Source organism: Natator depressus, chromosome 1, assembly GCF_965152275.1.
Source record: "Natator depressus isolate rNatDep1 chromosome 1, rNatDep2.hap1, whole genome shotgun sequence".
Lineage (NCBI taxonomy): Eukaryota > Metazoa > Chordata > Testudines > Cheloniidae > Natator > Natator depressus.
In genome coordinates this window covers 263,437,605-263,462,401 of record NC_134234.1, presented here as the reverse complement: position 1 = coordinate 263,462,401, position 24,797 = coordinate 263,437,605, and the positions used below count along the sequence as shown (strand labels likewise).

Here is a 24,797-nt window from a genome sequence, read left to right as displayed (position 1 = left end):
TTTAGATGGGCTGAGACCCACAATAAAAATCTCTCAAAACTACGAAGGAACTGAAGAAGCTGAATAAAAAACATTATTTTTAATGTTTTAAACATTTTTTCCCCCTGAGAAAGCTATTCAAAGAGAGCACTATTTGAAAATTGGCAATGTCCCTGTAAAAGCAAAAGGTGGTACTGCAGTGTGTGGACGCATTATATAAATAAACTCTGCAGGTTTCACTTTCCTATGAACTGGGGATTCTTCATTGTGACCTCTACAATTGACCAAAGTTTCTCCGACACAAAGGCAGTAACATTGGTTTACAACACTGTATAAATGTGCTCATAACTTTAGCCCCAGTATATTTGTGCTGACATAATCTATCATGGACTTCAAATACAGCCTTCACAAAACCTAATCTATTTTTAAATGCCTGCAGCCAAAACTATGGGAGGTAGCAACCTGAACCTGACAATTTGTTCCATCAAAATTAGCACAAATGTTATTTGACTTACAAAAAGGCTTTAGAATCCAAAGACAAAACTTAAATAGCCACTGTTCAGTGATTTTAGAGGGAGTGTCTTCTATTATATAATTTTTTTTTATGGTACTGAAGGAGACTGTAAGACTGCATGTTTGCTGGGACCTCAACAAATGGAGGAGGTGTGTGTCTCATGAGGCTTTTCTGGTGATTAAATGTCTTAAATAATGTGAATTAAGATAGCTGAACAGGGGACACATCTTTTGACTGCATGTCGCATTTTATTGTATTTGTGGTGTATGTTCACTGATACCAAACGGATTAGGAAGGTAAAGTATAATTATGTTATTCTGGGTTGTTCAAACATACTATAGGCAGAACAAAGTTGCCTACGGTAACTATTTTATTTGTTTGTTGTCTGTGCGAGACTGTGGGCTGTGAAGTAAGCGTGTGTGTGGGCAGGGGTGGGTCATTTTCTACTTGCTTAAGGGCTGTGGGAATGCTAAGGTTGCTCTTGAGTTTATTATCTTGCTCTTGTGCTTCCTAGAATGGAGATACTATGCTGAGACTTCAGAAGGAAAACATTAAGATTTAATAAAGCTGATTAGGTGATGTGGCAGATTATTTTTTTCCTGTATGATGGAAGACTTCATTATGGTATTTCCAGGAGGGCACCCTCTGCTTCAACAAACAGAGAAACTCTATAATAAAAACACATCTTACATAATAAATGACTCATTTGTGCTGCACAGTGTTCCACTATAAGAAAATCCTCCTGCAAGTAACACACAATAGATTCTAACATTGCTCAGCTTTGATTATTAGTGCTTAAAATTGCTGCCAATCAGTAGTTTCAGTACCTGACTGTAACATGTTTTAGAAAGAGTGGAGGTGTTAAGGAAAGACAGGAAAAAAAATTGTAACTTGTCTTTAAAACAGTCCTAATATAAAAACAAACATTTGCCTATCAGGAGAGAAGTAGGAGGCATTGTTATAAGGCATGGTTATGTTACTGAAGATCTTAGTTTTCAATTTCCCTGTGAAATTTTTAAATTTAAATTAAAGAAATATGACATTTTCAATTACAAGGTTTGCTGAATCAAACATGTTATAATGGTCATGTTATTTGTAACTTTTATCAGAAAGAGTGAACCATTTTTATTAAACTGACAAACTCCAAAGAATATTAAATATAGTGGGAAACTGATTATGTTATATTTACATATATTGTCTCATTAATTAGTTTCTGAAGAAGAATTGCACAAGATAGATAAGAAATTCACTATTTCACCAGCAAACTATTTATACTTTTGATGAGATCCACAGTGGAAATGTTCCCTACCTTCTGTTTTACTCCTATGTATACTGTAAAACTGAACAAACTACTTATTAATCAAAGGAATTATTTTTCCACTCACTTTCCCCTGAATCTGAGCCTTGTTGAGATCCAAGATGAAGTGGGAGCAGATGGTAGTGCAGGGCAAAACTTGTGCAAGCCCTGGCAATTTTTCCAGTATCCTAACTTTCACTTAGAAACAGCATAGGCTGAAGTTGCTGATATATTTAGAAGGTGTTTTGTATTACCATCAACAGCAGGATAAACAGTTTGTGCATCAGGCCAGACAACAGGTGAGGCAATCACAATTCGCAGGAGATACTGTCAGTGCAGGATGTTCATAAAACAAGCATAACCTCAGCAGAGAATCCAAAGGTAGTGAAGTAACTTGTTGCCACATTAGACACATGACTGTGGGATATCAAGTATTGTTAACTTCCAATAGGACATCTGGCAGAAGACAGCAATATTAAAAGCATAACAATAGCTTTTGAAAAACCAGCAACAACCATAGATGTTCAAGGACTCAGTGACTGATAAGGCCATTACCATTATTCAAAGTGGGAAGAAAAGGATTCTAGAAGGAATCCTTTTCCATGACCAAAGGCAAGATCCAATACAAGAAATTGACCTATATGACTACAGTAGCTGAGCGCTTCCATCCTTGCACAACAGAGCCCCTCCCCCCACAAAAAACAACAAACTAAAAAACAACCCAGTACAATACAAGGATCTTTGAGGATCTCAGTACATATCCTGGACATGTTGAACACATAACCAAATGAGGGATGGGGAAACAAATTACAGTATACATCGTTTTCATACAATTTGCTTATTGAACACAACATATTACTAACACTATTTCAAAAAGAACTAGTTGTCATTTGGATTTACAGTTGCACCAGCTTGCACCAAATTAATTTAATATATGCAATAGAATTTTATTACTCCCAGGAGATATAGAGCAAATTCATACACACAGCTTAGACTCACCAAGAAAAAAAACATGCCAAGAAAAGTCATTCAATTCCTTTGCAGTGTTATGAAAATGTGATTGCAAATGTGATGTTTTATGTGTATGAGTAACCATCCTATTGTCAAACATCCACAAAAAACTGCCTAACTATAGGTATGTGGTCCTGCTATTTATACTATATAGCAGGTGTTTGCAAACAGACAAGCTGGGAGCATGTATTTGAATGAATTTTGAAGCTTTTCCTCCTATATATTTCTCCAAATCAATCATATACATGAATTCTTTGTTTCAGACTCGAGGTTATTTACATATATACCCACATGTGGATATATGTATTTCGGGTTGTTTATATATAAACATCTCAAAATGCAACCGAAAGGAATTTCTTACATATGCTAATCACCTCTATATATAGACTACATAACTAGTAGCTGAAAGAACAGTAACTCATGCTGCCTGCTAGAAATCTTTAAAGATTCCCATAATAACTAGACAGGCAAGAAATACCTGGTTCCTAACATAACTATCATATACATCTGCACAGAAGAATAGACAGGTTCAGTCATTTCACATTGGCTATAATCTTTGAAGATCTAGCACAGCTGGGTGCAACCAAGAGTCCAATATACATACTACACTGGAACAGCTGAACAAAATGACTTGTTTGCAGACTTTTCAAGATCACAAATCACAATTGTAAAGTACTGAAAATAGTTAGGTTACATTCTGGGCCTTTGATAGACTTCCTTTAAATTATAGGAGTGCAAAATAAATAAAGTGTCTTTTGAAATTCTTACTACTGGAAAAAACTGCAAAGCATTCATTACAATCTGAATTAGGCTCTACTATTTAAAACAGGGGAAACTGTTGAGTTAACGGCTGAAAAGTGGCTGTATTTATATTATCTCCTTCTAAATCAAAGAGATACTTGGGGGAGGAGGCGGCAATAGTCCGGGATTTGAATGAGAAGGAACCTGCTGGTAGGGAGGGTCAGAGCCAGAAGTGTGTGAGTGAGAGATGGGAAATGTCACTTCTCGGTCTAACCTCTGCTGGACCCAGTCTCATTTCCCTCAATGCTACTATGCTGGCTCTGCCCCATACATTACTAGTGCAGCGGCATTCAAGCAGAGATAGGAAGAGATTGGAAGAAACAAATACCATCTAAAAATAAAGTGTGAATGGAAATCTTTTAAAAAATGCTTTGTAGGGTATTCTGCAAGAGCTTTTCATATTTTCAAAAACAAGAGGGTTGGGAGAAAACTGGAAGAAAAAATATGTGTTTCAGATCTACATACCTTGTTTTGATGGGTTTAAGTATTAATTTAATGTAGTTGTGGGTATCCTGGATTCAAAGAGGCAACTTAATAAGATGAAGCGAAAATAAGTTCTAGACCATAAGGACTCTTTTATGACATTTAAGCCATAGCGTGTGATCATGTAATACAACCCACCCAACCCCACAAAGCAGCAGCATCTGAAGGCATTGTGTCTAAATTGTGCTTGGTATATAAAGGGGTCAGTCTATGGCCTCGCATGCATCTCACCCCTTTTGCAGAATCAAGCACTATCACCTATTCTAAATTATCCTGGACAATGCACCCTGGGAATACAAAGACTGTGGTTGACCCCTGTGCAGGGGTGAGTGTGAATGGGTTTCGCTGAGCCTTCTGCACTTTCTTCCACCGTTATTTACTGGAGTGTGAAATTGGTACATTCCATTGAGTAAAAGCCCTGTGGGACAAGTACTGTGACTGTATGTTAAAAGCATGACTTCTAGAAAAAAAACATCACTAACAGTAGTATATCATGTCCATATCCACCATAGCCCTTCAGGAAAGGCCTGATTGAAATGCTAGTGAAGTAAGTGGAAAGATTCCTATTGATTTTAGTGGGCTTTCAATCAGGCCCCAAATGTGTAAAATGTTCGTAGAGAACCAAACCTTCTTAACAAGCAAAAATGTATGTATCCATATGATCACAATGCAAAATTTGAATCAGAGCAGAACTCCCAACCAAGGACATCAAAATGGCTGCCTCTCCTAAAGTTATCTGCCTAAATTTAAAATACTGTCACTAAACTAGCTCTGATATCTATTAACTTTTAACTACATATATTTGTTATAAGTCCATATTCACAGAGCCCAACTTCGGCTAATTTGACTCTGTTCTGCCGACGCACATGCTGTTGCCTGAAACCTACAGAAACTAGAGAAAAACTCCTAAACATCTGGAAGGAGTTCCACATAAAAGCAGACAGAATTCTCTGAGCTCTTAAGTTATCTGAAAGAAAAAAATTTTTCATCCAAGTCCCATCATTTTTAACAGGAAAGTTTCTTACCAATAACTTGAGTTCCCAGAGACTATTACTTACACAAGTCCCACAATCTTGGAAGCATTTCTCAGCACCAGAAGTCCTGCAATCATTTGAAAAGCAATTGCAACCTTTGCAGTCAGAAATGAATGTCCTGAGAGAGTCTAAGGGGCTGTGCCTCCAAACATTCTCAGTTCCTTTTAACTATTTTGAAATATAGCACAGGAGGTAATATTGTCTGAGAATGCCTGTTGCTGGTAAGTAACTGGTAAAAAAACCTTTCATTTTCCTTCCAGAATTGCCTCTGAAGATGGCACTCTTGGGAGATTAAGCAGTAAAAATAGCCATAGAAGAACTCATGTTCTTAATTGAAGGGAGATTGATCGAATACTCTCCACAAAAAAAAAAGAAAAAAAAAAAAAAGAGAAAAAAAGCATCTCATCTAGGCCCAGAATAGAGAGAGCAAAGCTGAATAACCATATAGCAGCTGTACAAAATTTAGCTGTATATGGTTTGCATTTTTCAGTCAAGCTGTGGAACCTGCCTTTGCTCTACAGGAGTAGACTGACACTGCTTAGTGGGACACCTACCCGGTCATAGCAAATCTGGGCACAGAGCAAGATTCATTTTGAAAATCTCTGCAGATTGTGATCCCTATTGAAAATATCTGAAAAGAGATTACTTCCTTCCTTGAGTTCGCTTCAAAAACAATAAACAGCTGGTTTTTTAAAAGATTTGTTCTTGTTCAAATTTTTCAAATGGTAGCCTACAGCTCTTAAAACTTCATTTGTGCAGTCTGGCTTTCCCAGGCAAGCTTTGTGATTCTGGGAAAAAGAGTGGGAAATTAGTAGATGAATTCAAGAGAAATTGTAAAAATATATTATCACCCTAAATTCATCCTTAAAGTAACACCATCTCCTCCTTGCTGATGTCTGTGAAAGATCAATCTGACATAAGTGCCTGAATTTCTCTTACCCACCTCGTGGAAATAATTTAAACCAAAAATGCAATTTGGGAGAGACGGTATGAAGAACACTCCCCATAGGCTCAAACTATGGAGATACAAGTCTGGTAAGAATTAAATTTAAGAACACTTGAAGCTAAATGATTATGTACGATAAAGATAAAGATGAATCATCCATATAGGAAATCATTTAGAATGTATGGAAGCAGAAGATTCTTGTAGTGTAGGAATACTGCTGCTGTGGCTGCTAGATAAACGAATCTAGATGAAAGATGAACAAGATTTCTTCAGGGAGAATCAGTAGTTCGGATTAAAAGACACTGAGCAAGAGCAAGGAACATTTTGTTATTAATTTACATGGAAAAGCATTTCCACTTGAAAGCGTAGGTCATCATTTTAGACAAATTAGACAATTTCAGAAGAATGTACTTAACCTTTTTCAGAAAGCCAGACTGAGTTCTAGAAAAGGTCTAAACATTCACCCAAGCTAGATAAAGTGAACCTAAATCTGGATATAGAATTTCACTTTGCTCATGGACTAGGAAATCTGAAAGATAAGAGCACAAACACTGGAAACTCCATTTTCAGGGCAAGGAGAACTGAGTACTACGTCTGACAAGCCGAGGTCAGGGCTGTTAAAACAACGTGAGCTCTGTCCTATCTCACCATCCCGAGAAATTCACAATAGAGGAGGATTGGGAGGCTGTCATAAATCTTTGATCCCAATGTAAGAGAAGTGAATCTAACAGAGTCTAACTCACAGAGTCAAGGTCCCTGGAAAAGAGGATAGGGAAGGAAGTTGGAAACCAGCATGAAGAAGTGAATCGTGTTTTTTTCCCTGTGATTTCAAGGATTAAACTATTTGAAGTAATTCTACTCCATGGTGCAAGGGAATGAGAGAGAATTTTGAAAAGGTTAAGGAAAGAATAACAGACACCGTAGCAGGCATTAGGTCATAGCTGTTAAGTTGCATATCAAAATAGTTGCTTTGTGCCAGCAAGATGGAGTGAGGAACTAGAGTAGCTAAATGGGTTGGCCTCTGTTGCAGACAAAGACTCAAACTGCCCTCCTCTTTAGGCTTTCTTAGAATATCCATTTTGTTGGGTATAGTAACCCAAATGACAATTGCTCTGGGATTGCTAGAACTAATGTTGGAACCAGAATAAGGCCTGCTCTGTAGCAAGACAGTAAAATTCAGAGGTCTGACAGTTCTAACCTACTTCTGCTTTGCAAAAAAAAATAAAAAAAATAATTTGTCTTAGTGCTGAATAAGTCTGTCCCTTCAAATGGACAGAAATAGTTACTGACCTTTTTCTGTACTTGTTGTTCTTTGAGCTGTGGTGCACATGTCCATTCCACTGTAGGTGTGTGCATGCTTCAGGCACAGTTATTGGAGATTTTTGCCCTCAGCAGTACCCGTCAGGGCAGCATGGGTGTCCTCTGCTGTCTCGCTCCACTGCATGCAGATATAAAGCATGGAGCTATCACTGACCTTTCTCAGTTCCTTCTTACCAGAAAGACTCCGATAGAGAGAGGAAGGAGGGAACGATGTGGAATGGACATGTGCAACACATTTCAAAACGAACAATTCCAGAAAAAGGTTAGTAACTGTTTCTTCATCTTTGAATGATTGCACATGTCCGTTCCTCCATAGGTGACTCACAAGTACTTTGAACTGGAGGCTGCTTCGGAGTCCACGTGAACAGGGACTGTAGTATCACCTGTCTAAATCTAGCATCATCTCTAGACTGATAAGAGATGGCCTAGTGAGAGGCAAACATATTGATCAATGAGTAGGTTGCTGCCTTACAACTATCCAAGATGAACACATGAGCCAGAAAGGCCATGGAAGCTGCCTACAACCCTGTCAAATTAGCCAACAATCTATCTGGTGGTGCAATACCAGCCAGTCAGTAGCAAGATGAATACATCTGGAAATCCAGGAAGAGATCCTTTTGATGGATACTGGATGGCCCTTTATTCTGTCCAAACCCTCAGTGAATAGCTGTGATGAAGACCTAAATGGCCTAGTCTGATCCAGGTAAAAAGTTAAAGTTCTTCTAACATCTAGAGTATGAAGTTTTTCTTTACTTTTACTCGAATGAGGCTTTGAAAAGGGAGTTGGCAAATATACATGCTTGGTTAATGTGAAAACTGGAATCCACTTTAGTTGGGAACTTTGGGTGAAGTAGAAAAAAATCTTCTCTAAAGAAGATCATATAAGGTTCTGATACTTAGGCTCACAATTTCCCTACTCTCCTGGCTAAGGTAATTGCAACCAAGAAAGCCACCTTCATAGAAAAGTGTAACAAAGAACAGGCTGCTAGTGGCTCAAAAGGGGGGCCCTTCAACTTCACTAGAACTAAATTTAAGTTCCACGGGGAGATCAGACTGTGAACCTGTGGATATAATCTGTCCAAACCCTTCAGAAATCTGATGGACATAGGGGTTGAAAAAAGCTTCTTTGCTCTTTTCCCTTTTGGCATTGAGACCTGGTGTCACTATCTCTCTTTTTCATTAGCAGCTGAGACTACTAGGTAGAAAGGAGGAGATGGGTATAAAAAATGTTCAAACCGCTATGAAGGGACATTAAATCTTCTCGCCACCCTTTTTTGCAATAAGAGGCGTAGAAGATGAGGTCTGCCATAATGCCCTGTCAGGCTTCAGGATAGCCTCATTAATAGAGAGAGCTATCCTAGAGGGTCCTGCCCAGGCTAAAATGTCAATCAACCCGTGTGACTTTTTCTGCATCTCTCCTGGTTGGATATCCTGAGTTGCAGCCATCCTCCTAAACAAGCTCTGATGAGCTCTGTAATTGTCAGGAGCAAGAGAGAGAGAAGCAAACTCTGTTATTACCACCTTGTCAGGAGATGAAGAAAAGAAAGCTAAGTTGAGGTCAAGCCTTCTCTGAGTCATCCACAGGAGAATCCAGAAGATGCAATTCCACATGCACAGTACTGTTGCTGGTAATGGGGGTGGGCAGATAGTAACCCTGTTGTAGATACTCCTGACACCTAGCCGATGGAGTAAGACAAGAGGGGGAGCAGAGATGCTCTAGACTGTGGAGGGAAGCCCCAAGGTTCCAAAAGGGCCATTGATATGGAGGGTGGACAGTTAGGTATGGGCCCTTGGTCCTTGGAATGCTGAGGCTGTGGCTGGTACCACAGTGGGCAGGCACCCCACTGGGGCTGCTGAACATATCTGGGGTGAGACACATAAGAGCTGACCTCAGAATTTGGTGAGAAGTCCACTCCCTCAGACCAAGGGGGATCTGACTTTGTCAGTACAGGGGAGAGCAGTTCTGAGTATGAAAATGAAGTACTGGCAAGATCATTGCTGTTTTAGCAGCCTCCTGTACTGAATGGTGCATTGGGGCTGGAGCCAGAACCACTGAGGTGTGTATGCCAGATGCCAATACCAGGTGGGCGTGCTAAGTAGCTGGGGCGACCAGTACCAACAGTTTCGATAATTCTTGAGCTGCCTCAAAAGCCTTGGGAGTAGACAGCTCTAGAAAGGGCTCTTGGCTCTGTGGTAATGTTCTGTCAGCACTTCAGGAATTGGTTTCAGTGGAAGTTTCCTAGGCTCTGAAGTCAGCAACCCCTCTTGGCTTAAAGACTGTGCCTTGGAGTTTCTCTTTTTTGAGTGACTCCATGTCGTTGCCTCCACTCGGGGCTTTCACCAAATATTCTGAAGACTTACATAAGGCGTGAGTCCAGTGCTGATACTCAGATGGGAACTGGTGACTTCACACTACTAAATACTTATCTAAATTTACTCTTATATCTACACTATATCTATACTATGTACAAAGACTCTAAATTACACTAAAATTAACACTACAGGTACTATGTACACTAAATAGGGTAACAATTGCAAATGCAAGGATAGCAGCTCCAACAACCATCACTGGTGGTAGGAGGGAACTGAGAGGGTGATCAGGGGTGGCTCTGCCCTTTATACTTGTGTGCAGTGGCACAACGCAGCAGAGGGCTGCTCTGACGGGTATTGCTGAGTGAAAAATCTCCAACCGTGCATAAGGCGTGCACACACCTACAGTGGAATGGATGTGTGCAGTCACTCAAAGAAGCAAGTACTTGGCCAGTACCTCACGTGGAAGTTGAGGAATACAATCATGAGCGACATAAGATAACAGATGAGGCTACTGATCTCAGACTCATATCATACGCTTAATACTTTTGTTATGGAACAGAGGCAGAACCTAAAGACTCATGAATTTGAGCCTCAGGTTTAGAAACAGATGTTGACACAGAGGTCTGAAATAGAACAGTAGGATGAAGAATGTTCACCTCTCAGAAAGCACCAAGTGTTCCCATAGACTTAAAGGAATGAAGCACTAAGTGAGAACTCAAAGATACTTTACACAGAGCCAAGGAGGGGTTCAGATTCAAAGACTCCACTGGATACACTTGGAGACAACATTAAGGGGTGCTCAGATCTGCAGTCTCTAATATATTTGTTATTGGATATTTGTGCTGGGCTCAATGAAGTGCTTCTTCTTGATATCATGCTTCTGGAACTTCACAGTTGAGGACAGCACAACTGAGAATATTTTGAATTGATTTTAGAGCTTCAGATCTGATTCTTTGCTCTCTTTCAAGTACTTGGGCTTTGCCTTATTAAAACAGAAGCTATAGTTCCAGAATTATAGGATTCTGCTTTTACAGTTTCTTTCATTAAGAAAATTTTTATTATAAACTCCGGGTTTGTATGGCCCAAGGTGAAGCCAGTATATACTAAACAACTGCTTGTGGTGGAACCTTCTTAGAAGCAATTCAGACAGCAGACATGTTGGTCTGAGATGAACATCTTTTTTTAGCAGGATGCACAATGGCTGAAACCCAATATTTGTGTCTATTTCTGAGAGAAAAGATCGGAAATGACAACTGCACACAACAGTAGATACTTACCTAAATTACAAGTTTGCTAACTGAATTATATTTTTATACAGTTGTTAATAGGCTAACCTACAATAATTAACAAGAAAAGAACAAAAGAGAAAAGAAATTAGTAAAATATACATTGAATAGACTGAGATGACACTTCTGAGCCTCTGCTGCTTATGGCAGAAGGTTAGGACCAGAGAACTGTTAGGGTAAGAAATCTGGTATAACTTAATCTGCAGTGTTCAGTTTGGTGGGTAAGAGGAGGGTAGCTACAAGAGTTATTGCTTTTCAAATAATTCTAGAGCTGATGGCATCAAGGATGGTGTCTGCCAAAGTAGGAATGAGCAGGGACAATTCTCAAAGGAGATATAAGGTTAATCTTTAACAATTGTAGGGTCCTATTCTGATTTGACGAACACCAGTTTTACAGTAGTGCAACTCTACTGACTTCAGTGTAGTTACTCCTCATTTACATTAGTCTAAGTGAGATCAGAATCAGGCCAGAAGCCTTTAATGAGGTTTAAAGAGCCACTGGGGGGAGCTACAGGGTAATTTGTTGCCAATTGATTTTGGCAAAGTGTTCAGAGTGCATAATTATTTTAGAATAGGTAGTATGGACAGGGAGCCCTGTGAAACAAAGTTCTCCACCTATTACCTTGTTCAGCTCAGTGCTGGTGATTCGTCTGTGTAAACTTCTGAAGTAAAGTTTTTCAGATTTTATTTCACTGACTCTGCCTCAGTCTTCACAGTTATACTTTAAAAAAAGGTCACATTTAGAACTAGGATCTGGACATCAGCCTCTAAACTGTCTTCAGGTATGTTCATACAATACCCATTGAATTCAACGGGCATTATGCATGTGTAGAACATCTGGGGAGAAATTGGTCCTTACATCAATCCATTTTCATGTTAATAAATGCGTGTAATGGGATTTTCATGGAACCATTGTGAGGAGAAGAAATTGTATCACATAATAATTTTATCTTTCAATTTATGAATTCTCTTTTTTCAAGTCCCTGTTCTGGGCTGCATCTGAGCTGTGCTCTGTGCGGCTCAGGGGATAGTGGAAGATGGCTTTATACCATCTTTATGCCCTCCCTTTCCGCAACCCTGGGGTTCATTGAGTTTTCCCCAGCATAAGTTAGAGCAGCTACTCTAACTTATGCCTGGCTGCCTATGGTCCTCAAGGGACTGTTCTGGCAGTCAGGGGTTGATGGGGCATAGAAGCACTATGGCAATGCCCTCTTCACCAGGGAGAGGAGTACCTCTGTTTCTGTGGGGAGGGCAGAAAGCAAGTGACATAAGTGGTCTTTGCCATCCAGGGAACCCCCTACAGGCCAGTTCAGCTGTCTGCATGGATGCTTGGAGCAGTTGTAGCATCCATCTTTTACAAATAGACAACAATTTGGTTGCAGATACCTTAGCCTCTGTGGAAGTTATATATGATAATGTGCTGTCAAGTTAGTTATTATAACAGTGCAAAATTGGACTTGGTCTACGGCCAATATATAACACCTTTACAGTTACTTCCAGGTATTTGTGCATCACCAAATCTATCTTAACTGAGAGATAAGAAAACAAGTTACAATCAGAAGTGAAGAGTTAAAATATTTTGTTCCTTAAACATAGTTTCTTGAGTACATTCAAGGCTTGTTTTAGCTATGCTTCATTTAGCCGGAGTATATGAAAAAATAAAATTATAAGCAACCTTATTGCAAGTATTGTTGCTATACTCTTCTCAGTCAAACTGGAGACAATATGTTTTATAGTTATCACCTTTGTTTTCATATACTTTTGGGAAAAATGTACTTTAAAAGAGGAGTTAGTCTCCCTGAAGCCAAAGACATATCATACTAATTTAGTTACATGACTAAGAGAAGGACCAAGTAAATGAAAATTGAAGGTATATAAGCTGTAATGCAGTGGTTCTCAAATTTTTGCATTGGTGACCCTTTTCACACAGCAAACCTCTGAGTGTGACTGCCCTTATAAATTTAAAACACCTTTTTTATATTTAACACTATTATAAATGCTGGAGGCGAAGCATGGTTTGGGGATGGAGGCTGACGGCTCATGATCCCCCCATAATAACCTCATGATCCCCTGAGGGGTCCCGACCCCCAGTTTGAGAACCCCTGCTGTAATCTTTAACAATAAATAAGAGATAGGAACAGTATAAGAATATCAATTTATATTGCTATTTCTTTTCATATTATATCTTTGATTTATAATGGGACACATCAAAGGGTATTTAAAAGTATGTTCATAGCATAATTGCTTTTAATTCTACAAATAGATCAACTTACATTAATTAATTCGCTCTCCCAGATTTTTTTCACAAGGTCCATCGATGTATAGCCATTAATCAGAAAGGATTTGGTATAGTCACCCAGTTCAATGGAGTCCAGCCACTCTGCCACAGAGGTGGGGTTGTAGCCATCATTACCAATCTGCTTCATCTGAAATATACAAATGACTAAGTATTATTAGAAATATTATTAAGCACCTTTTATGACAACAATAAAATGTGTTAAGTTCTTTGGGTCAGAGTTATCTTCATTTGACCAATAGGTAGGTAGAATCAGAGGCTTAAATAGGGAAAGAATAAGTTAAAAATTACTTAGACAAGTTAGATGTCTTCAAGTCACCAGGGCCTGATGAAATACATCCTAGAATACTCCAGGAGCTGACTGGTCTGAGCCATTAGTGATTATCTTTGAAAAGTAATGGAAGATGGGAGAGAGTCCAGAGGACTGGAAAAGGGCAAATATAGTGCCAATCTATAAAAAGGGAAAAAAGAACAACCAGGGAATTACAGACCAGTCAGTTTAACTTCAGTACCCAGAAAGATAATGGAGTAAATAATTAAGCAATCAGTTTGCACCTAGAAGATAAGAAGGTGATAAATGAGAGTAGTTCACAGTAAAGCTGTAAGGGCATATTGACTGGGGTCCTATAGGGATCAGTTCCAGGTCCAGTTCTGTTCAATATCTTCAACAATGACTTAGATAATGGCATAGAGATACACTCAAAAAATTTGCAGACGATAGCAAGTTGGGAGGGATTGCAAGTGCTTTGGAGGGAAAGGATTAAAATTCAAAATGATCCGGACAAACTGTAGAAATGGTCTGAAGTAAATAGGATGAAATTCAATAAGGACAAATGCAAAGTACTCCACTTAGGAAGGAAGAATCAGTTGCACATACAAAATGGGAAATGACTGCCTAGAAAGGAGTACTGCAGAAAGGGATCTGGGGGACATAGCGGATCACAAGCTAAATATGAGTCAACGGTGTAACACTGTTGCAAAAAAAGCAAACATGGGATGTATTAGCAGGAGTGTTGTAAGCAAGACACGAGAAGTAAATCTTCCACTCTACTTCTGCTGATTAGGCCTCAACTGGAGTATTGTGTCCAGTTCTGGGCGCCACATTTCAGTAAAGATGTGGACAAACTGGAGAAAGTCTAGAGAAGAGCAACAAAAATGGATTAAAGGTCTAGAAAGCATGACCTATAAGGGAAGATTGAAAAAATTGGGTTTGTTTAGTCTGGAGAAGAGAAGACTGAGAGGGGACACAATAACAGTTTTCATGTACATAAAAGATTGTTACAAGGAGGAGGGAGAAGAATTGTTCTCCGTAACCTCTGAGGATAGAACAATAAGCAATGGGCTTAAACTGAAGCAAGGGAGGTTTAGGTTGGACATTAGGAAAAACTTCCTAACTCTCAGGGTAGTAAAGCACTGGAATAAATTGCCTAGGGAAGTTGTGGAATCCCCATCATTGGAGATTTTTAAGAGCAGGTTAGACAAACACTTGGCAGGGATAGTCTAGTTAATACTTAGTCCTGCCTTGAGGGCAGAGGACTGGACTAGATGACCTCTCAAGGTCCCTTCCAGTGTTATGATTCTATGAATATTCCTTTAATGATTAGTACAATCTGAAAAAACATAGAAGTATTAGGATTTTGATTTTACTTTTCTAAATTCTGCTAAGCTACAAATAAGTAAAGACCTGTGACTTCTCTTTCTGAATTGCCCTCAATGACACAAGTGAAGATTTTCAAGTTAGCTATTAATGATAAAATTTGAAAGAATAAAATTGTAAAACCTCTGCATGTTCAGCTGTTGATGACATACCATTCATATGAATATATAAAGCAATATATAATAGTACTGGTAGGACTGTCAAGCAATTAAAAAAATTAATCGCGATTAAACGCACTGTTAAACAATAATAGAATACCATTTATTTAAATATTTTCGGATGTTTTCTACATTTTCAAATATATTGATTTCAATTGCAACACAGAATACAAAGTGTGCAGTGCTCACTTTATATTTATTTTTATTACAAATATTTGCACTGTAAAAAAACAAAAGAAATAGTATATTTCAATTCACCGAATACAAGTTGTGATAAATGAAGTGTGTGTGGTGGGCGGGGGAGGAGGGGAGGAGAGGGGTAGCTCCCTTTGATGGACAGCCACCCAGCCAGTTAGCTGTAAAATCCCTCTTGGTAGCTGTTCTCTGCTTGCTTTACCTGTAAAGGGTTAAAAGTCCCCCAGGTAAAGAAAAGGAAGTGGGCACCTGACCAAAAGAGTCAATGGGAAGGTAGAACTTTTTAAAATTGGGAAAGAAACTTGCCCTTTGTCTGTTGTTCTCTGGAGAAGGAGACACGGTGCAGCAATGCTATAAGCAGGAATGCTGTGTAAAGTTTGAACCAGATATGAAAACCATCAGATCATATCTAGAACTACTTTTAACAACCCAAATATGTAAGTAAATTAAGAATGTTTAGGAAGACGCGATTAGATTTATTTCTGTTTATTTTTTTAAGGCTTCTGGACTCCTCTGTGCTAACCCCAGATGCTTTTGTTTCCTTGTAACCTTTAAGCTAACCCCCAAGAAAGCTATTTTAGAATTGCTCTTTTAAAATCTAGCAAAAGCCTAAGTTCCAGATGTATTTTCTTCCTTTTTGTTTTTAATAAAATTTACCCTTTTTAAGAACAGGATTGGATTTTTGGTGTCCTAAGAGGTTTGTGCATATGCTGTTTCATTAGCTGGTGGCAACAGCTAATTTCCTTTGTTTTCTTTCTCAGCTCTTCCCCGGGGGGGTGGTGGTGAAAGGGCTTGAGGGTACCCCACCAGGGAGGAATTCCCAAGTGCTCCTTCCTGGGTCCAAGAGTTTTTGGGGTTTTTTTGCATTTGGGTGGTGGCAGTGTTTACCAAGCCCAGGTCAGAGAAAAGCTGTAACCTTGGGAGTTTAATACAAGCTTGGAGTGGCAAGTATTAATTTTTAGAATCCTTGCGGGCCCCCACCTTCTGCACAATCCCCACCTTCTGACAGAGTGGGGATTCAGCCTTGACACAAGTACTGTAGTGCAATCTTTTTATAATGAAAGTCGAACTTACAAATATAGAATTATGTACAAAAAATAACTGCATTCAAAAATAAAACAATGTAAAATTTTAGCGCCTGCAAGTCCACTCAAGTCCTACTTCTTGTTCAGCCAATTGCTCAGACAAACAAGTTTGTTTACATGTGCATAATGCTGCATGCTTCTTGTTTACAGTGTCACCTGAAAATGAGAACAGGCGTTCTCATGGCACTGTTGTAGCTGGCGTCACAAGGTATTTATGTGCCATGTGTGCTAAAGATTCATATGTCCCTTCATTCTTCAACCACAATTCCAGGGGACTCACATCCATGCCGATGACAGGTTGTCAAGGTTCCTCCCCCACTCTGAACTCTAGGGTACAGATGTGGGGACCTGCATGAAAACCTCCTAAGCTTACTTTCACCAGCTTAGGTTAAAACTTTCCCAAGGTACAAATTAATTTTATCCTTTGCCCCTGGATCCACTGCCACCACCAAACTTTATCTGGGTTTACTGGGAAACGTAGTTTGGACACATCTTTCCCCCCCAAATCCTCCCAACCCTTGCATCCCACTTCCTGGGGAAGGTTTGGTAAAAATCCTCATCAATTTGCATAGGTGACCACAGACCCAAACCCTTGGATCTTAGAACAATGAAAAAGCATTCAGTTTTCTTACAAGAAGACTTTTAATAGAAGTAAAGGAATCACCTCTGTAAAATCAGGATGGTAGATACCTTACAGGGTAATTAGATTCAAAACATAGAGAATCTCTCTAAACAAAACCTTAAGTTACAAAAAAGGTACACAGACAGGCATAGTCATTCTATTCAGCACAGTTCTTTTCTCAACCATTTAAAGAAATCATAATCGAACACATACCTAGCTAGATTACTTACTAAAAGTTCTAAGACTCCATTCCTGTTCTATCCCCGGCAAAAGCAGCATACAGACAGACACAGACCCTTTGTTTATCTCCCTCCTCCCAGCTTTTGAAAGTATCTTGTCTTCTCATTGGTCATTTTGGTCAGGTGCCAGCGAGGTTACTTTTAGCTTCTTAACCCTTTACAGGTGAGAGGATTTTTCCTCTTGCCAGGAGGGATTTTAAAGGGGTTTACCCTTCCCTTTATATTTATGACACAGGTTCTGCTCAATAACAATGCAAAGCAGCTTTCTTTTTTGGTGGTTTGGGTTCTGCAGTTTCTGCATCAGAGTGTTGCTCTTTTAAGACTTCTGAGAGCATGCTCCACATCTCATGCCTCTCAGATTTTGGAAGGCACTTCAGATTCTTAAAGTTTGGATCAAGTGATGCAGCTATCTTTAGAAATCTCACATTGGTACATCCTCCGAAATTGCTCTAACATGAAATATATGGCAGAATGCTGGTAAAACAGAGCAGGGGACATACAATTCTCCCCCAAGGAGTTCAATCACAAATTTAATTAATGTATCTTTTTTAATAAACGTCATCAGCATGGAAGCATGTCCTCTGGAATGGTGGGTGAAGCATGAAGGGGCATGTGAATGTTTAGCATATCTGGCACATAAATACCTTGCAATGTCAGCTACAAAAGTGCCATGCAAATGCCTGTTCTCACTTTCTGGTGACATTGTAAATAAGAAGGGGGCCACATTATCTCCTGTAAATGTAAACAAACTTGTTGGTTTAGCGATTGGCTGAAGAAAAAGTAGGACTGAGTGGACTTGTAGGCTCTGAAGTTTTACATTGGTTTGTTTTTGAGTGCAGTTATGTAACAAAAAAAATTCTACATCTGTAAGTTGCACTTTCATGACAAAGAGATTGCACTGCAGGACTTGTATGATGTGAATTTAAAAATACTATTTCTTTTGTTTATAATTTTTACAGTACAAATATTTATAATAAAAAATAATATAAACTTTGATTTCAGTTACAACACAGAATACAATATATATGAAAATGTAGGAAAAACATCCAAAATATTTAATAAATTTCAATTGGTATTCTATTGTTTAAAAGTGCGATTAAAACTGCAATTAATCTTGATTAATTTTTTTAGTTAATCGTCTGAGTTAACTACAATGAATTGACAGCCATAGGTACTGGATCAAACTGCATATGCCAGAAGAATGAACTACAGAATAGCATCAATGTGCAATAATATTATAAGTATCACATCGCTGAACAAAAGTGTAACTATTGCTAACTTAGTCATATATTACAGTAGTAAATTTTAAAGAAGATTTAGGAGGTTTAGAAGGCCTTATATTTTGCACAGAATTTATGATATGTTTGAAACTTTAATACAGTGAGTGCTGGCAGCTAGTCTCCTACTTTCCTCTGCTATACACATTTTTACTTTAAGGGAACAAAACAAGTATGACAGGAGCATAATGCTTTTGAGCTTAAGTTTTAAGTGAATGACAACGTAATTTCAAAAGTAGAGAGTGCTGAACTTAAAATCTTGCCTGAACCAATTGTATTTCTTTACAGTTTATTTGAAATGTAATTTGAATTCAAGGCAGTAGAAAAAATTTAGTTTGCTTTTGAAAGCTGGAGTAGTGTTCACCGAAATATACAATGCTGTCACTTCAAATACTTGGCAGACATCTAGCACATCATGATCTTGATCTTATTTTGTTGCACTTTCCTGGAGGAACAGGCAAAACTAGGCACACTTCGGGGGCGTGGGAGTCTGTCACTCTGTTCTCTGGCTCTTTGTTGCACGTGCTGGATACAAAACTTTATACGATGAATGTGAGATTGTTGTCTTAGATCATAAAACAGGGACTTCCCAGGTTTGGGACCGCGGAAGCTCTGAGAGCTCTGATTCTGAGGCAGTCCACCTGGAGGCCGGTGCCCGACCAGGGCACCCAGTGTCCCCAGGTTCTGGGGAAGCCTGCCCTGGAGCCAGGTTGTAGGTTGAGGGCTGAAAACCAGTCTTCCAGTGCTGGGATTATTGACGTCAGTGTGACCATTTTGAATTTGTGGGTATGAACAAATTTGTTGAGTTTCCTGAGATCTAAGATAGGTCTCCATCCTCCGTTTTTCTTTTGTGTTAGAAAGTAGTGGGAGTAGAACCCTTTCCCTCTGTGCTCTGTTGGAACCTGTTCTATGGCACCTAGCTGTACAAGATGGTTTATTTCTTGTCTCAGAAGATGCTCGTGAGAAGGAACCCTGAAGAGGGATGAGGAAGGGGGGTGGGTAGGAGGGATGGAGGTTAAAAAGGATAGTATATCTTGATATTATTTCCAGCACCCAACTGTCTGTGGTGATGGATGCCCATGCTAGGTAAAATGGTTGAAGTCGGAGGCCCAAAGTTTGGGTATTCGATATAATTTGCTCTGGAAGTTGTGGGAGGTCGACCCTCAACCAATCATTGGTTCAAGTTGTCATGATTCCTATTATACTGTTGGAATCATCTGCGTCTATTTGGGGGTGTATATATACCCAAAGTATGGAGTGTGGCACAGGAGTCCTTCATTGAGTGCAGGACATCATCTGTTTTTGATTAAAATAATTTCTCCCTGTCCAACGGGAGATCCTCTACTTTGGTTTGCAGTTCCCGTGGGATTCCTGAGGCTCGCAGCCAGGAGGCTCGCAGCCAGGAGGCTCTCCTCATGACTATGGCAGTAGCTATTGTACGGGGTGGTGTGTCTGCTGTATCAAGGAAAACTTGTAGTGCTGTTCAGGCTACTAGTTGTCCCTCCATCATGATGGCTTGGAAGGAACTGCTCCTTCTTTTCCTCCGGAATATTTGGTAGGAACTCGTTGAGTTTTTGGTGGTAGTTGTGGTCATACTTCGCCAATAGGGCGGTATAGTTCACCGTGCAGAATTGGAGTGTCACTGACGAGTATACTTTTCAGCCCAAAAGATCTAATCTCATGACGTCTTTGTCTTGAGGTGTGTTCTTAAATTGGGGCTGTTTCCCCTTCTGATTTATGGCATCCGCCACCAATGAATTTGGTTGTGGGTGGGAGATTAAAAAGTCCATACCTTTGTTGGGGACTGTAGAGGGGCTTAGCCCGGCTCGTCCCTCTTCTGGGTGGCGGGGGACCACACCGCCTCGTTATGTCCTCACGGTTGCTGTAATGGAATCAGTCCAGTTCCAGGAGTGACAAGGGAGATTCCACAAAACAATGTGCTCAATCAAGGGCGGTGAGTGCCAGTGGGCAGTGGCTAGTGGCTCAGGTCCTCAGGCAGCACTGAGCAACAGTTCTACAATTACCAAGCCCAGGCCCTGGGTCAGGGCAGGGCAGCAATGAGTCTAAGGCTCTGGCCCTTAGGCAGGGGCTGAGCTCAGCCAGGTTAACAACAAGCCCAGGCTTTTGGCTCCAAAGGGCCGGGGAGTTAGGGGAGACTGCCACCCAACTTGTGGGTGGCAGGGGGGACGCAGGTCCACCCACTCCACTGCATCCCAGCCCAGGGCCCTAGCAGCGGCAGAAGGCCTGCTGCTGCGTAAGTGGGGATCCTGGCCGCAACACACTGACATTGGCACTGGCAGTGCTGCAGCCAGACTAGGGTCGGCTGCCCTCCGGTACTTCAGAACTCCCCCTCTAGAGGTACCTGGGTCAGGATGGTGTCCTCCGGGGGGTCAAACACCATGGGGTCCTCAGGATAATTGGTGAGGGGTAGGCTTGACAGCTTCTCTGGGCTCTGGTCAGCGTCAGGCATTGGTCGGGCGGGCCAGTCTTTGGGTCCACTGCAGGTTGCTGGGGTCTCCCAGCTGGGAGCTAGGCCGGAGGCATCTGGTCTCTCCAGTGGCTGCACTCCAAGTGAGCTCTGGCTCCATGCTTTTCTACTTCCTGTCCTGTGCCTGACCCTCTGAAGGCGGGCTCGGAGCTCTCTGGCCCCGCCCAGTTTTGTGTCTGGAAGGGCTTGTCCCTCTCCGGGGTGGCAGGGGACCACACCACCTCGTTATATCCTCCCCTCAAGTCTGGCTCCTGCCTGTCGGTGCCAGACTCTTCCAGACCTCCCAGGCAGGACAGAAAGTCCGCATTCGCGTAGTCCTTACCTGCCCTATGGTGAACAGTAAAAGCATAGGGCTGTAGCGCCAGGTACCAGTGCATTATTCTTGCATTATTATTTTTCATTTTGGCCAGCCACTGGAGCAAGGCGTGGTTGGTGACCAACGTGAAGGGGTCCCCGAGGGAGGTAGTAACAAAGGGCGTCACAAGGCCATTTCACTGCAAGACCCTCCTTCTCTACAACCGGTAGTTCTTCTCCCGTGGAAACAACTTCCAGCTAAAATACAAGACCGGGTATTCTTCTCCATTGATCCCCTGGGACAGGACGGCCCCAAGTCCTACCTCCAAGTCCTACCTGTCCGGAGGATGAACTCCCGGTCAAAGTCTGGGCTATATAGGACAGGTTCACGGCAGAGACTCTCTTTGAGTGTCTAAAAGGCATCTTCACACTCCAGGGTCCAAACCACATGCCGGGGGCTGTCTTTGGTCAAAAGCCCGGTCAAGGGGTCTGTGATGGATGCGAATCGGGGAATAAAACGCTGATAGTAGCTGGCAAGTCCCAGGAACTGGCGCACTTGGCACTTCATGGTGGGTGGCGGGCAGGCCGCCAGGGCCTGAACCTTTCCCATGAAGGGCTTCACTTGTCCTCTCCCTATAGCGTGCCCGAGATATGTGGTCTCTTGCCATCCAGTACGGCATTTTTTTGGATTGGCTGTCACCCCGGCTGCCTGCAGGGACCTCAGGATCACAGCTACCCACTCTAGGTGGTCCTTCCAATGGCGGCTGTAAACAACCACATCATCCAGGTATGCTGCAGCATAGCCTCGGTGGGGTTGGAGAATGCAGTCCATCAGCCATTGAAACACTGCCAGTGCCCCATGGAGGCCGAAGGGCATCTAAGTAAATTGATACAGGCCCATTGGGGTGGCAAAAGTGATGTTTTCCCTGGAGGCTGGGTTGAGGGGGATCTGCCAGTACCCTTCACTCAGATCGAGTGTGGTGAGGAAGCAGGCCTCCCTTAGATGGCCCAGCAGTTCATCTACACAGGACATCGGATATGCATTGAATTTTGAAATGGCATTGACACGTTGGAAGTTGATACAGAAGCGCCATGTTCCATCGGGCTTGGATACCAGCACTACTGGGCTGCGCCATTCGCTTTGTGATGGTTCAATGATTCCCAGGTCTAACAGCCTGTACTTCCTCTTCAACGACTTGCTGCATGCAGTATGGCAAGGGCCTGGTTGGCTCACGGATCACCACCCCAAGTTCCGTCTGAATGGTATGAACAACTAGGATTCTGTAGCCCGGTTGGACTGTGAAGGTTCACAGGAACACTGCAGGAGGCACTGGGTCTGCTTACGTTGCCCCTCGGTACATGTCTCCCTGAGCTGGGGTCCCACAGGGTCCTCTGTCAGGAGTACACGGGGGCCCAGTTCTGGCTCCGGTGGGTAAGGGTTAATTAATAGCCCCTCTCACTCCCGTCAGGGCTTCAGAAGGTTGACATGATATAGTTGAGTTTTCTTGTGCCAGTCGGGCTGGTTGACCTCAAAGGTGACGGGCCTGACCTTTCGGACCACCTCATAGGGCCCTTGCCAACGGGCCAGTAGCTTTGACTCGCTCAAGGAGGAGGAGGAGCAGGACCCAATTGCCGGGTTTGAAGCCGCGGAGCCAGGTGTCCCCGTTATAGGCTTGGGCCTAAGCTTCCTGCGTGGCCTTCAAGTTTTTCCAAGCCAGGGCTCTTGCTTGAGAGAAGCATTCCTGGAGCTGGAGGACGTACTTCAGGAGGCCCTGGGTCAGTGATGGGGCTTGCTCCCATGTCTCTCGCATGAGGTTCAGCAGCCCCCGCGGGCAACATCCAAACAATAGCTCAAAAAATTTTGTGGAGGATTGGGGCACCTCACAGACTGCCAGAAGCAAGGGCAGGAGTAGCTGATCCCACCAGCGTAGGTCTTCTGGGGGAAACTTGCACAGTATTTCCTTCAGGGTGTGGCTAAACCGTTCAACCAAGCCGTCGGTTTGCAGGTGGTAGATGGAGATGCACAGCTGCTTAATCCCCAGGAGCTCGCAAACCTGCCGCAGCAGCTGGGAGGTGAAGTTGGTGCCCTAGTCAATGAGGATTTCCTGGGGCATGCCCACGTGAGTGATGACCTTCATGAGTTCATCAGCGATGGTTTGGGCGGTAATGCTCCAGAGCTGTACTGCTCCTGGGAAATGGGTGGCATAGTTCATGATGACCAGCACATACTGAAATCCATCAGTGCTTTTCAGAAGGTGGCCCACCAAGTCCACGGCCACTTGATTGAACGGCATTTCTACAATGGGCATGGGGATCAACAAGGCCTTGGGCCTCCATGGGAGGGCAGCTGGCTGACATTCTGGACAGGAACTGCAATAGTTCCTCACCTCCTGGTGCACACCGGGCCAGAAAAACCACATCAGAATTCAGGTGAGAGACTTTTCCTGGCCCAAGTGCCCTGCAACCAGGATGTCGTGGGCGAGTTTCATTACAGCTTGTCGGTGACATCAAGGCACAAGCAGTTGGGTCTGGAGCTCTCCGGTGTGGGGGTCTCATTCTACCCGATAGAGATGGTCGCAATGCAACTCAAAATGGGGCCACAGCTTTGCCCGGTACGGATCGATCAGGGTCCCATCGACGGCCGCTAGCCACTCATACACTTGACTGAGGGTGGGGTCCTCCGTTTGGTCCCGGAAAAAGTCGTTGTTAAGCATGGATTCAATGGCGGGCCCTGGCAGGGGGTCCTTGGACTCTCCTCCCTGTCCGTTGGGGTCTGGTTCCTCCCCCTCCTTGAAGTGGGTCTCAGGGCAGCCCCCTTCCCGTGCTGGGGTGACCTCAGGGCCTTTCTTGGCATTTGAGCAAAGGACCTCTGGGAATTCAGACCAATCATGTCCCAGGATCACTGGGTAGGCTAATCGAGGAGCCAGGCCAACCACCATTAGCCATGTGACCCCATCCACAGTTAGCTGGACTCGGGCACTGGGGTAGGGCCGTACATCACCATGGATGCATTGCAGTCAGATCATCCCCAGGTGCGGGTCAGCTAGGAGGCCTAAACTTTGGCAGATTAGTGTCTGGCCTCAGCCTGAATCAATCAGGGCCAGGGTCGGGCAATCTCCGACAACTACTAGCACCATAATCTTGGTGGCCTGCGGCTCGTTGGGCGCAGGTTTCTCCAGCGCAAACATGACTGAAGCTGCTGTCCATCTTGGTGCAGTCCCATTGCAGGGGTCTGTATTTCCCGCAGGAGAAACATAGTCTGATCTTTGGATGCCCAGGCCAGGTGGACGCTCCCACTGGGCTCCTTGGGGGGCTTCAATTGGTCCCCCTGGGGGCGCTGGGGCTTGTTGAACTGGCACCTTGGGATGTCTATACTGGGGCTCCTAGCCCTGTAAAGGGTTCTCCAGTTCTGTTCAGGTGCTCCCCTTCTTCTCTAGGTTAGGGTGCTTGGGCCCTGGTGGATGGGCTCGAACAGCTGGTCCCCCCGGGGCTTCATCTGCGA

The 24,797-nt window shown here is 42.4% G+C and overlaps 1 protein-coding gene and 1 long non-coding RNA gene across 9 annotated transcripts in view; one reads left to right on the top strand and one right to left on the bottom strand.

The window, feature by feature from the left end:
• ANKS1B (ankyrin repeat and sterile alpha motif domain containing 1B) overlaps positions 1 to 24,797 on the bottom strand; it is a 749,199-nt gene that overhangs the window by 228,817 nt on the left and 495,585 nt on the right. For all 8 annotated transcript variants that reach the window (XM_074941837.1, XM_074941834.1, XM_074941833.1 and 5 more), the window contains one exon: positions 13,258 to 13,410. In XM_074941837.1, coding sequence (XP_074797938.1) covers positions 13,258 to 13,410 — 153 coding nt within the window. The remainder of the gene's footprint in view (positions 1 to 13,257; positions 13,411 to 24,797) is intronic.
• The window catches only part of LOC141980537 (uncharacterized), a 51,091-nt gene that overhangs the window by 21,029 nt on the left and 5,265 nt on the right, over positions 1 to 24,797 (top strand). The gene's annotated exons all lie outside the window — the stretch shown is intronic.